Here is a 13778-nt window from a genome sequence, read left to right on the forward strand (position 1 = left end):
TTTCAAAAATTACTCTTCTATTTAATCAAACAATTGTTACTTGAAATTAGAAATTATCAAGGTGATTGTGTTTTTTTTCCATTCATGCATTTTTATTTTTTACTAGCCAAACATGCACATATTGACCACTGAAAATTTAATTTGGCCAGTACTATCAATGATGTACGATAATAGTGGGAAAATAGAATAATTTTGAAAATGAATATAAAATACTGTCAGAGGTAATGATACAAATTGAAGGTTTGATGGAATTATTCAATCGAAATTCAAGCAAAAATGGAATGAGCCAACTTGATGCTGGTATTCCCTAATAGCTTATTTTGGAAGAAGTGATGAGTGGGTACTTGAAAATTCGAATCCAGTCGAGAAGTTAGTGCTCAACTCAAGTGCTTTGAGTTCTATTACAAACGCTGAATCAAGTAGTTTTGGTTACAGAGCTGTCTAGGCTAGTAGGTTCAGACAGGAACCCTTCGTAAAATCAATAGATAGTTTAATTGCTTTGGTCTGGGAGTTTCATCTGGCTTTGCATGTAACAGTCAACTACTATGTATATAACAGCCGACGTGGGCACCAAATATGTTTTTGTTGGCAGCAGCTGCTTACCCCGAGCAAAATGACATCGTAGCATATTTAAGAGTGACTTCCGCACAAATGAAAAAAATATAGGCAAAAATTCAATTTCCTAAGATTGGATATTTGATAGTTGATTTTTGACTAGCAGGGGTGGTCAAAATATTTCAATCCCTGAGAGACTATATGAAAATTTGTGGCACTGACATCTTCTGATTAAAGCATTCCAGTGAACTTACTGCTTGGAGGCGTGCTAGCCTCACAAAGGAGTAATTGCTGCTCCTCTGGTGGTTCAGCCCCTGCAACTGGTTGGCTACTTGGTACATTGGCACCACCGTGAGCGTGAGCCAACCCTATGCCAACTGGAGCATTGCCTGGAATTAAGTGACACAATTTGGGGATGACCAACTTGAAAGCATCTCCTTAAATTTCATGCCATAATTTCATAAAATAGTTTCACATTATTACTCATTTTAAAACATGTGACACTTCCACCAGATGAATATTTTCACCAAAAAAGACTATGCAAGCAGCTTAACTCTTGATAACGAGATTTAACAAAGTTGACTATAGTTTAAACATTCAGCACACTCAATGCTCATAAAATATGTGTCATGATTACTGAGAATTTCCTCAGGGATGTCTATTGGATATTATTATAAACATATGTTACTATTGAATGCCTGCATGACAAACCCAACATAAAAAATATGGTTAGAGTTCCAATTACTTGGGAGTGAGTGCATTGCATTTCTAACTCAATATAAATTAATATTACTGTTGTAAATAAAAATTAACATTGTTTTTATTGTGTCCATCCACCCCTATCCTTGGATTATGTTTTTGCAGAAACCTAACCTCAGCTCACATAATACCCTATTCAATCTACTGCCACCATTTCGCCACAGTGACTAATAATCAGTGGATGCTGAAGTCCAGGTATTATCTCCTTAACATAGTGGATCTCAACTATAAGTTTGAGTAACAGAGGTGGCCCACTTGAGCATTGTGAGTGACCCATAGGACAAACAAAAAAAATTACAATGAAAGAGGTTATCAAAATAAGTATGCGTACTAAATTATTTAGAAATAATTTTAGTCTTAAAAAATTCTTTGCATGCTCTCATAAGCTGCTAAATAAATAACAAAGGAATTTGTTATTGAAAAGGCACAAAGGAGAGGGTTAAAATTGACAGCTGATTTGGTCAGAGTGGTCCATACCAGATTGACTTCCAGGCTAAGTTATTTGCATAATTGCAACATTTAATAGACATTTTCCTATTAGAACAGAGAAATGTATCTGAAAGCTATTTATATGAATACTGATTCTTTTTTACTTCGTTTGTATGTACATTGATACCCTGCTTGATTCTCTTGCACACAATAGGGTAGTTTCCTTCATCAAAGAAAACGAAAGTCATTGATTGTGATTCGTTACCCACCATTATTGTATTCATAATATGTATACAAATTATTTGGTTTTAGTAATCCCAGTTTAGACGAATGGCAATGGTCAATTTTAACCACATTTGAAAAAGGCCAGATTGGCACCCATGCCATGCCACTCCACGTGACGTCACAGGGACATAGTTTATACACGAGTAGATAGGAGTTTTACATTGTCTGAGATTACCAATGCATGCATGAGGCACAGAGCTCACGGAAACGTCTCTTAATAATCACCTATTAAAACTGCCTATGGTCGGAAAGTTTCCTTCATTTGATAAGGTATTAATAATCCTTATTTAAGCCAAATGCTACCTGCTAGCAGCCAGCATCGCAGCGGTGCACAATATCCTCGCCCCAAGGTCACCTCACATGGGGGAAGCGGGAACCAGAATGACGTCACACGGGGTTTTCCCAGCATTCAAACTTAGCCGTCACGTTTTTTGCGCTTCAAAATTTTCCCTTTTCATTTCATTGCAAAAAATAGATATCGTCATTGAAAAATCTAAAAGCATGAAATGCCAACTCCATCTTTCGATTTAGGCAATAAAAAATAATAAGAAAGCACCCTATTTCCATACTAAGACCAAGGCAAATTTGAGTTAAAGTTCAGCTGAGGGATTTATCGTACTTCCTTGTAAGAGAATTCAGCCAATTAGGTTATAATATGGAATGCAACACTGCATTGGGGAAGCCTCGCAATATTCAACACTTTCATTGAGCCAGTCAAAAATTTACAGAAGGTGTTATTACCTTTGAGAGAAACAGGAACAGCAGCAGATGGATTGCCCCCTGTTCTTGCTGATGGTATCCTAGAATGCTGATTGCTACTGGGAGGGCGAGCCTGTGTCTGACACGTGGTGGGTGGGACAAAGGTTGGATTGGAGCGAGGCTGAGGGGTGGGGTTTGGAACAGCTGAGGATGCATGGTGGGACGAAGGGTTGGGAGGAAGGTTGGCGACGCCTGCTCCACGGTAGCCACTCGTGGGCCACTGGAGGAATGGATGGGAGAAGAAATCATCAAATTCCATTCTGTCACGAGCATTCCTTCGAAGAAGATGAAGTAAGAGATGGGCTAGCTCTGCTGATGTTCCTGCAGGAATCCTAATTTAAATGAAGGAAATGAAACATTAGTCAAAGAGCAACAAAGAGAATACATTTTGTAATCAATTATCCATTTTTCATAAAAACAAACAACATTATAGTAATTTTAAAATAAAATTAATACATTCACGGTAGCTACACACATGCCATTTCAGAATGCAGACTGTTAACTTACTAAATCATGGGAGAATTAATAACACTTAAAAATATTCCGCAACAATTTATTTTCCCCCGACCAGTTTCAACTCTAACTCAACATCCTTTTTCAAAGTAGATCCACCAACAGTTGAAATACATGCCATTAAATCTAGTTCTCATTCTACTACTGGTGAAAAAAAGGTAGAACACTGGACTTTAATGGTGATTTTCGTCCTTGCAGTTATTTTAAGTAAGAGGAACAATATAAACATTTCCTTACATGAGAAGTTTGGGAATTTTATTTTTTCATACAGAATACGTAAATTTGATATTCATATACTTTTCTTCACCTTGGAAATTGAAATCTACCTCTAGGCCATTTAAAAAATCAAAGAATGGGTAAAATTTAATTTTAAAAAGCTATATGTAATGCGAAGATAACATTTGCTCTATAAAAAATACAAAGAAATGTACCAATTAAATATTTTGTCCAGGAGGAGATGAAGAAAATGACCGTTTCACCGTCCCCTTAGATTGTCATGTGTTCTTCTCCACCCTTTCGACCGTTGGAGCTAAACTTCAACATTTAAGCAATTTTTGATGGTTCATTGTTGAGTCGAATAAACAATAAGTAAAATGATATATAACAAGACCCTAATGAGCTTCCACAGAATTTCATACAAATGCATAAGTTTAGTGTTCAACCTTTTTTGCAGCAATAGTAGTACAAATGGATTTCATCATTTCCTTAACACGATGAATTGGCATTCAGATTACTGGCAAATTTAAAACTAGTACTTACATACTCAAATACTTACTTTGGAGCAAGGTTTGCATTCTTTTCGTAAAATTGCTTCAATGCCTGGGGTGTCTGAGCTTGAAAAGGAGCCTTGCCAGTGAGGCACTGGAAAACAATTGTCCCAAGACTCCAAAGATCTGCTTTGGCATCATACTGGAGAGACATTATAACTTCAGGTGCCTAGAAACATGGAATATAGTTTGTAAATTACAATCAATAAAACACTAGAAACATTTTTTATTGACTACAAAATGAACAAGCAAAATCTGGGTTTGTTAAAAAATATTAAAAATTGGGAGTAAATAATAATGATCTTATATCAAAGAAAATACATTAAAATGCATTTTTGATAAGAAGTACTGTAGTTACATTCAAAAATTCACCTTACATTTTGATAGCATTCCTTAATATATAACCTGTGATTCTAAATTCCAATCATACATAAATTTAGCAGTAGGTCTATCCACAGAGAAACTTCACTCAACATAGGCTGTACTACCAAACGCTAATACCCAAATAGGGAGGATCACATTATCACTAAGAAATTGATCAAATGTATTAGTAGCTATGAATCAGAAGATTAAACAGTATGGAAAATCCAGTAGAAGAGTGAGTACTGAGGAAGTTAGTATCATTTGGAAGCAATGAGAAAAATTGAATCCGGCCATTAAACAGTTAGTCGAGGAAAGATACGCAAAAATAAAGAAATTTTTGCGTCCTGGACGGATCGGAATGCGGTTTTTTGCATTCGCTTGCAAAAATTATTTGTAAAAAAGTTACCATATTTTCATTTGGGAGAAACAATTCCGAGGAATAAACGATTTCGATTTTACATTGTCGTGATGGGCGAATTTTCAAATTCGGATTTCGGCCTTGAGACATGTGCTATATGAAAATGTGGAATCTCCTAGAAAAACCGTTTAGGAAAACCTCATTGTTAATTCATATATTCTAGGGCAATTTTGATTTTGAGTTAAAAATTTGAAATAATTAAAGAAGAGGATGATAAAACCATGTATTACCTATCTTAAGCTTCATTTCAGTGGGTTGTGGGCATGCAGCTTTTCCCCCAGTACCCACAACATTGTGGCTTAAAAGGATATTTTGCGGTTTCAGATCTCGATGAACAATTAAACAATTAATAGGTTTGCGATGAACCGTTCTTCGAACCCTAACGTTTCAGCCTGCTTTCCCCGTAACCTTCTTGGTTAATTCATAATTAAATTCCGAAAAATATCCTGCACGCGAAAAATCATTGTCGCCATTTTTTTGTGGGGCATACAATCTTGAATATCTTAGCAACCGTTCAAGCTAGATTAATGAAATTTTCAGGGTAATACTTTAATCAAAAAGGTCCACTTTTGAAATTATGTCCATTCCGCTCGATCAATTCATGTGCGAGCTATATCGATACTAATCTCCTTAGTTACGCTTTAATCGCTAATAACTTTTTCGTTAATCAAGTTTTGAATATGAAAGTCACATATATAAAAGCTGATAATGTGTTTTATCCGAAAAAAGTTAAATCAAGCGGATCGAATGATTAGGGCCGAAGTTATTATCGATACAAATGTGCATTCGATAGATCCCTTTTTTATACTTATTTACATAGTTACGGGCATATAAATTTTAATATTTTGTTAAGATAGAAAAGGTCTATGCACATATGCAAATAATGTTGATGGGTAACGATTCCTAATGAAAATATATCGATATGAAATTATATCGATAGGACTCATTTTCTCCTTTGCTATTGACCGTACCTCTCCGATATTTTCAGGTTAGTACCTGATCGGTAATATAGATGTTTCGTTATAATAAGGGCTCCATGGCAACCATAGTTTTCATTTTATATCGACATTTAATTTCAATGTAAAGTAAATGGCGATACACTCATATCGTTTTTAAGTACGATTTGATTCAGGATTTCGAAGTGGTTGCTAAGGCTGGAAGTGATTGTTGATGTCTGGTAAACTAACTCTACTACACGTAAGCGTAACCAATTCATTATTTTTGTTTATTTTTTGTAATGGTTGGTTTATTATTTGGTTTGGTGTAAAATTACATACTACATTATGCATCATTGAAATACGAAAAATTCAATATTCAAGGCGCATCCTTACCCATTGAATCATAGTAACCGGTAATACTGACCATTATATACCAGGGTTGCTTTTTCCCGTGGTAATTTAACCACACGAAATTACTGATAGTTTGCTACTAAAGAAAGTTCTTGGGGATGACGTCCAGGTCCAGGTTCTGGTGCACCAGGTGTCCGGGGGAGGTTCGCCGATGCCATATTTGAATTCAGCGACCCAAAAAAACCCCGGATGCCGGTTGTTTTTCCTTTCCCGCATGAACTCTGGGACAGTTCCACGGAGATGACGTTCGACGATGTTCCTGAGCCCCAGGTGGTCTGGGTGTCAATTTGAACATCATAATCGTGATCAGCGACCTCAAAAACCCCCGAGTACCCGTTCCGGGCCAGTTCTGACTCTTTTCTACAAAGTTATTACGTTTTCCAAAGGGCGTCTCAGAAATTGCATTTTCCGAGTGCATTTTGGCCTGCAGCAATGCAACTAAAGGTTTCTCCCAAATGAAAATATGGTAACTTTTTTACAAATAATGTTTGCAAGCGAATGCAAAAAACCGCATTCCGATCCGTCCAGGACGCAAAAATTTCTTTATTATGGCCTTTTTTCGCGTATCTTTCCTCGACTAAGTACCGTATTCTGCAATTATTCCAAGGGGATATATGAATATGTGATTTAATTTTAAATCTGTAGATCAGGTCTTTTTACCTTACTTTAAATAACTAAATGAATTGGCTCTTTGGAAGTCCACAACTGACATATTGCTGTGACCATGCAGTGGTAATTTCTTAATTTTTTTAATTCCCAATATTTTCCAATAGATACTTCAATATGAAAAACATAGGCACCTGGTGGTTTCTCTTAGCATCAATTGACCAAATTTCCTGAAAACCTATTCCTCAAACATACCATTAATAAAAATAGGATGGAAAAATTACACCCACCATGTACATTGGAGATCCACAGAGTGTAGCTGCCATTACTCCATCCTGCAAGAATCTTGCAAACCCGAAGTCAGCTGAAGAGAAGAAATAAAATATTCAAAATTTTATCAAATTGATTACAATAAAAATTTCGTAGCAATAAGACGCATATCCAAATTGTAATGGTTTAAATAGATGTTAGTTTAGACTATGAACGTATTTAAAAACTTTGCGATGAATATTACGAAGCTATTGCAAGTCTTTCTGACTGACAATGCAAATCGTTAGTCCTGAAGTAAAAAAATTAGAATAGTCTAATCAAACAGTCGGCCCGACTTATTTTACTTTTTTGGTGATTGCGGCCTTATCAACAGCTGTAATTTAAGTAAACCCCCATAATCTATACATGGTTTAAAGATGTAAATATATCTTAAGTATTGGGAAAAAATCTAGATGTATTAAATAAAATTAAGTAGTTGAAATATTTTAAAATCTGAAATGTTGCAAATTCCGGAAAATAGCCTTGGCAGTCTTCGCACATCCCACCCGAAATGGGCTGGCAGTAAAAAGGGTTAAGTTGTAAATATTCTAGGGCAATTTTGATTTTGAGTTAAAAATTTGAAATAATTAAAGAAGAGGATGATAAAACCATGTATTACCTATCTTAAGCTTCATTTCAGTGGGTTGTGGGCATGCAGCTTTTCCCCCAGTACCCACAACATTGTGGCTTAAAAGGATATTTTGCGGTTTCAGATCTCGATGAACAATTCCTTTGGCATGCAATGCTTTCATGGCACCGGCTAGAAATAAATGAAAAGAAATGCATCAACATAGATGTGATATTCAATGTTCTGATAATGACTCACCCTTCACTGATCACAGTGATAAAAGAACGTCCATTAAATTAGCAAAAGAAATCTACATGATACTAAAATAGTATACGTGTATATCATGCTAGGAGTTACTCAAATTAAACACCGAGAAAATATGCTTCAGATCTTTGATCCAATATGCATAAGTTACACACAGAAATGAGACACCATACCACCAATGGTGACTTGAACTGTAGTAGCATGAAATGACTTAAATTTTAATACCAAGTTTTATGGTCAAAAACATACCGACAAACTGTTCATTTAAAAGTACCCTTAATTTTCAAGTGTAAGACACACTTCATACAAGGTTTGCTTGTCAAATTTTCGGTGTGACTTGATGCATGTTATACACTAATCCAGTGAAATGATGATATTGCTTGAGAATTTTTATGGTTCTGAGAATAAGAAGTTCAGTGCTCAAGGTTCTGCAGCCATACTGCAGGTAAAATATGAGTACACATTTTACTTGAAATGTAGGAGATACACATGTGGATAACATCCAAAGGTTAACCTGCCTGTCATGCATGAGTGTACATCATACTTGGGAATCAAAAGCTTTTCCAAGTTGATAGGTATTTAGAGGATCACTAGTTTGTATTTTGAATACTTTCCTCCAACCTCCCATTATCAGTTTCATGCCATCACTCATCAGCTTGGTCAAGGGCAATCTCAATTGCTTTTATTATGCACCAGAGACAGTCCCAACAAAACATAACTACAGTGAATCATATCAGAAGGCCAATAGTGAGTATGCAGGAAGAAATCAGTACCAATTCAAAAGAATACAGCCAAGTGGATGGCTTTATCCATTTCCTTTTACATTGATATTTTATAGATACATTAGGACTTTAGAGGCTTCATACCAGCTGACATTAGAAACCAAATCATGTACAGGATCATGTTGTATAGGTGAAAGATCCAGGATTACATTTTTTGGGATTTGTCTCCCATACAGGAAGCTTCTTAAGAAACAACAGATCTGACAAGAGTTGTTATATTTTATGTACAGGAAAGTCTAGATCTAAAATATTTAAAAAGATAGTATGCACCGACATGTTACCATTCAGAAAGGAGACATTATCTGCTTATTGTGGCTAAGTTCCTATATCCCTTTCAGAGTTCTACTCACTAACTGCTATCAAATGAGTTACTAAGGTAGCATTTTATGGAAAATTTTTACAAGAAAGCAACAGGTTTAATCGATATTTTTTCACAATCTGCCTCAAAAATGCAACATAATCATGATATGAAATTATTTGATACAATAAAAATGCATTAGAATTTGTAGACTTGAATTAGATGAGCAATGATCATCAGTATCCCAGAAAATTTCAAGTCACATGGCAAAGAGATTTTACAAGGAAACTGAAGACAAAAAAAATTAAAAAGAAAGTAAGCATATAAGGAACAATGATTGGAAATAACTGGGAAGCAAAGCCAAATTGTTAACCCATGAAACGTTATCAAAGCCCAGGAATTGATTAAGTGAAGAAGATTTAAAGAACCATTTTGTCTTTGAATGATTATAATAAATTTTTATAACATTGCTATTAATGAAAATAAGTAATGAAAAAAATGCTTGGCCAGAGTTCAACCGTATCTTCTGCTAAATAAGCTATTAAAATTGTAGATATAATATGTTAGCCTATGATGGGAGTCTCCATTTAATTCAAGTGCAGGAGGATGTCAGGGGAAAATTAAAGTAATGCACTTCCACAGAATAAGTTATGGTAACCTCATTGAAAGAGAATCTAAAAAATAGGGCTTTACAGCTCCTTCAGGGTTTTTTAATCATCTTTCTTTAATACTATGTGACATTACTTTGACATAAATATATATCACTTTTCAATTTTTTTTGCTAATGCCTGTTGCCCTGCTCCATGACACAAAGCTATGTCTAGGTTGTCCATGGATACCCACTTACACACACTTAAAAGTTAGAAAACAGTCACAGTAAACAAAATCTGTGCCTTTTAAGAACCACAACAGGGTGGTTTCCTATTATTTTTTTAATTGCCTGAATCGAAAGATTATTACTCCTGGAGTACGCATTTCACGCTTTTAGATTTTTAAATGAAAATTCTATTTTTCGCGATTAAATGAAAAGTGAAAAATTTCAAGCGCACAATAACGCGACGGCTAAGTACGAATGCTGGGAAAAGCCTGTGTGACGTCATTCTGGTTCCCGCTACCACCGGAAAATAATTTGTATATTATGAATACATTAATGGTGGGTAACGAATTACAATCAAAGGCTTTCATTTTCTTTGATGAAGGAAACTAGGCTATTGTGCAAAATATATTCTCCATATCCTTAGTAGTACAAAATTAATTTTCTCTTTTTATACAATTTCCTCTCGACCTGAGCCATTCTTCTATTTCTTCATATTGATTTTCAGCTAATACCTGGTCATCATCATTCCATTTTTACTAGTCATATTGAAATACCTTTCCCACCTTCAGCTGTGATAGCTAAGACAGAGAGATTTGAATGTAGGGAGTACCACACCAGTTGTTAGGTCTACGAAAAGGGTACCCTACGATCTATAAAGTTCAGTTTCCCTTTCAATTTCATTTAAATGGTATCCATTCCATGTGGTACCACTGTCACCTTTCTTCACCTACGCAACATGTGCTCACTCAAGCAGCAGAGAACACCCCACGAAATGATTGAGCACTCACACTGAGCTGATACATAGTGGTCACAAATCCCCAATTCAAAAAAGTGGTTCGAATTTGGAGCAGTGGCGGATACAGATGGGGGGCGCACGCCCCCCCCTTGCGGGTCCACTTGTATTGCTGAACATTGCAAAACCACAATTGTAACTTTTTTATATCATAAGATGGCATTGTCTTTTACATGTTTATAATCACTTTAAATAAAATTTTCATATACTTTGCCTGTGACTTGATCATCTTTTATAGCGTTAAAAGTAAAGACAACTCAAGATATGTTGCGCCCCCCCCCTTGAGTTTTTTCTGTATCCGCCACTGATTTGGAGTGAAATTCCCTAGGTGTTGCAACAGTGCTATGAGTGCCCAATCACCCTAAATGCAGCCATCGTAGTCGTGGAAGATCCACCAATAAATACTGAAAGTAGCCCACCTCTTAAGCTTATAATTCCATCTATTCCAGGCTTCCTCCCATTACAAATTTCCTAATTAATGATTGAGTAACTCTATTACTTAACTTAATCCCTACCCTACCATGAAACACAACTTCCCTTTTAAAACTGCCAAATTCTTGTTAAGATTTTAAATTATATGTCAAATGCTTTCTTCATCTTGGATTAATCATGCTCAGGAGCTGAAATGTGCCTAAAAAGAGTGGGTAACACTATCTGTTATTCTCAATTTTAATTTGCATTTCTACCACATAATGTTTGATGCAATTAGGTAATTTCATTCCTGCAAATTGATTTGTGCCATATACCAAATAAATCGTTGCTAGACTTCAACTATTGACCCTACTGCTGAGAGACAGCTGGGGAGAGAAAGCTGTTTCTGCAAGGAAGAAAGATGCTAGGTGTCATAAAAAATGCAGGCTATTAAACCACAAGATGGTAACTGCATATTGCACACAATTCAGAAGGCTACAGATACAGCTTAATTCCTGACAAAAAACATTGCCATTTAAAAAAAATGATTAATGTAGGAGAAAGTACACAAGAAGGTAATAAACTCGATGAGTACCAAAGACGATGTGTTGAAGGCAGATTCCTAGAAGTGGATAAAGTCCATGATCAATAAAGCCTTCCCTTGATCTGATTGCTAGGTATAATGCACTAAATCAAGGAGCTTTCTACACCACAATCATTGGAAAAATAAATTTAAATAATAGGAGTGGCAAAGATAATTGTCTTTGGATCTATTTTCTGTAATGGAAACTATCTAAAATGGGAGAAAAAATTACCCCAACAAAATGTGTGCAGCCACTATCACTAAGCGGAAAAATAGGTTTCCTTCACAGTGGACTGTTACTCTTTGGTCAATGAAGATGTTTAAATAAGGAAAATCATAATCAAATAATATTTTTGTCATCCAAATCGTGATGGAGCAGGTGGCCCTTGACCTGGGTGTGTCTAATACTGGTCCTAACTCTGTGGAATGGATGACACATCAGATGGCATCATGTGAGCATTGGAAGCATTCCCTTGATTTCTATTTCACATGTCTCAACAAAACGACAACACCAAAGGGATATTATTCTCAAAAGACTGTATTGAATACCAAAGGATGCTTTCTTCTATGAGAAAAATACAGTCAACAAACAGATTCCATGGGTTATGTATTTGAAAACAGTTTAATTTGAAGAAATTATGTTTATTAGGACTAACAAGCTCATCACCAGAGCACTTTTTATTTGCATAAAGAGGGAAATGAGTCCTTTCTTTGAAAAGTGGTTGACTTCAGGCAAGAGGGGATAAGAAGTAGGTTTAGGAACAACAGAAGCTGAAATATCTGGGAAAATGACTTTAAATAGAAAAACCATGTACCATTAGTACAAACTGGTAAGAAAATAAGAGAAGAGTAGGGAAACTACTATCAGAGAGAATTATGAGTCCTCAAGTCTGTATACTAATAACTAAATAATACAAAGGAATACAGAAAAACTAATTACACCAACAATTTTCTGGTTCAATTCTGCATTGTTTTCAACTAAATGTTTCCTTCACAACCATATTTGAAGAGTATTAAAAATGTTGGTAACAAAAAATATGTACCAGTTTTTCGGACAATTTGAGTGAAGTACCAAATTTGGTAACCCATACCTTGGAAAAATTCATTTAATTGTAACCGAACTTTATTAATAGCTAAATGCACATGTTAGGTATAAATTATTTAAGCATCAATGACTTGTCTGATACAAACAGAGAGCTATTATCAATTTGTAAAATGCAGGAAAAACAGAACTGTGGCATGACAGAGTTATGCTCTTGGTGTCTTAGTAATCCATAAGTCCACACCCTAATTGATTTATAATTGAGAATTAAGTCAGCAAGGGCTTATACTTAGTGTCAAATGATAATTATACAGACCAAAGAGAGTTTTTAAAGCAGGCAATTAGTACAGCTGTGGCATATGAATTACAACGATACTAAGAATGGCAAAATTACAACAATGACTCTTTAACAAGAGGGTTTTAACCATGAACTCTCAACTGGGAGATAATTACTTATGAATAAATAAGCTATTTGTTTTAGTGTTCTTCCTCTGACGACGAAAAAAATACATTCCACAATCCAATTAATGGATGGTAAGCTTTTTAAAGAATTTTATAGTTAATTTAAAAAACTGTGTCCTTACATGCAATGATTCACTTGAGAATTGAGTCAATATTTCCACACATGATATAAAAAAATGACTGATCATGATGACATGGTGATGCTTTTTGAGGTATTCGGTATTCTTCATCTTTTCTGATGCTAAAGGGAATTTTTAGCCAATGGTGCTTTTTGTTTAAAGAATTTTGTCCTCAAACTTTCTAAGACAAGAGAACAAAAAAGTGTAGGGATGAGCTGGGTGCACATTTGCACAATAAAAATAGTACATAAGTGTAAAGCTTCGGAGGAGAGGAGGGCATGTGGGAGATGGTGGAGAAAAGAAATGTGCGAGAAGGAAATTGAGGGAGTCAAATAGAATGTAAATTTAAAATAATATGGAATGCACCACCACCATCTCAGTGACCATAGTGAGTTCTGCTTGGTGCACGTGGACAGGCAATATTCCTTCACAGCCTAGGTTGCTGAAAAAATACCATATTACAATTTCCCTTGCCTTGTTCCTAAGAGTAAATACTGTCGGAAAGGAAACCAAGTCTCTAAAAGAGC

The 13778-nt window shown here is 35.5% G+C and overlaps 1 protein-coding gene across 3 annotated transcripts in view; it reads right to left on the minus strand.

The window, feature by feature from the left end:
- LOC124158678 (serine/threonine-protein kinase ULK2) overlaps window positions 1–13778 on the minus strand; it is a 39528-nt gene that overhangs the window by 20666 nt on the left and 5084 nt on the right. For all 3 annotated transcript variants that reach the window (XM_046533908.1, XM_046533907.1, XM_046533906.1), the window contains exons 7-11: window positions 7732–7872; window positions 7094–7167; window positions 4076–4236; window positions 2770–3119; window positions 810–944 (exon numbers count right to left, since the gene is read on the minus strand). In XM_046533908.1, the coding sequence (XP_046389864.1) occupies window positions 810–944; window positions 2770–3119; window positions 4076–4236; window positions 7094–7167; window positions 7732–7872 (861 nt within the window). The remainder of the gene's footprint in view (window positions 1–809; window positions 945–2769; window positions 3120–4075; window positions 4237–7093; window positions 7168–7731; window positions 7873–13778) is intronic.

This window comes from Ischnura elegans, chromosome 5 (assembly GCF_921293095.1).
Source record: "Ischnura elegans chromosome 5, ioIscEleg1.1, whole genome shotgun sequence".
Classification (NCBI taxonomy): domain Eukaryota; kingdom Metazoa; phylum Arthropoda; class Insecta; order Odonata; family Coenagrionidae; genus Ischnura; species Ischnura elegans.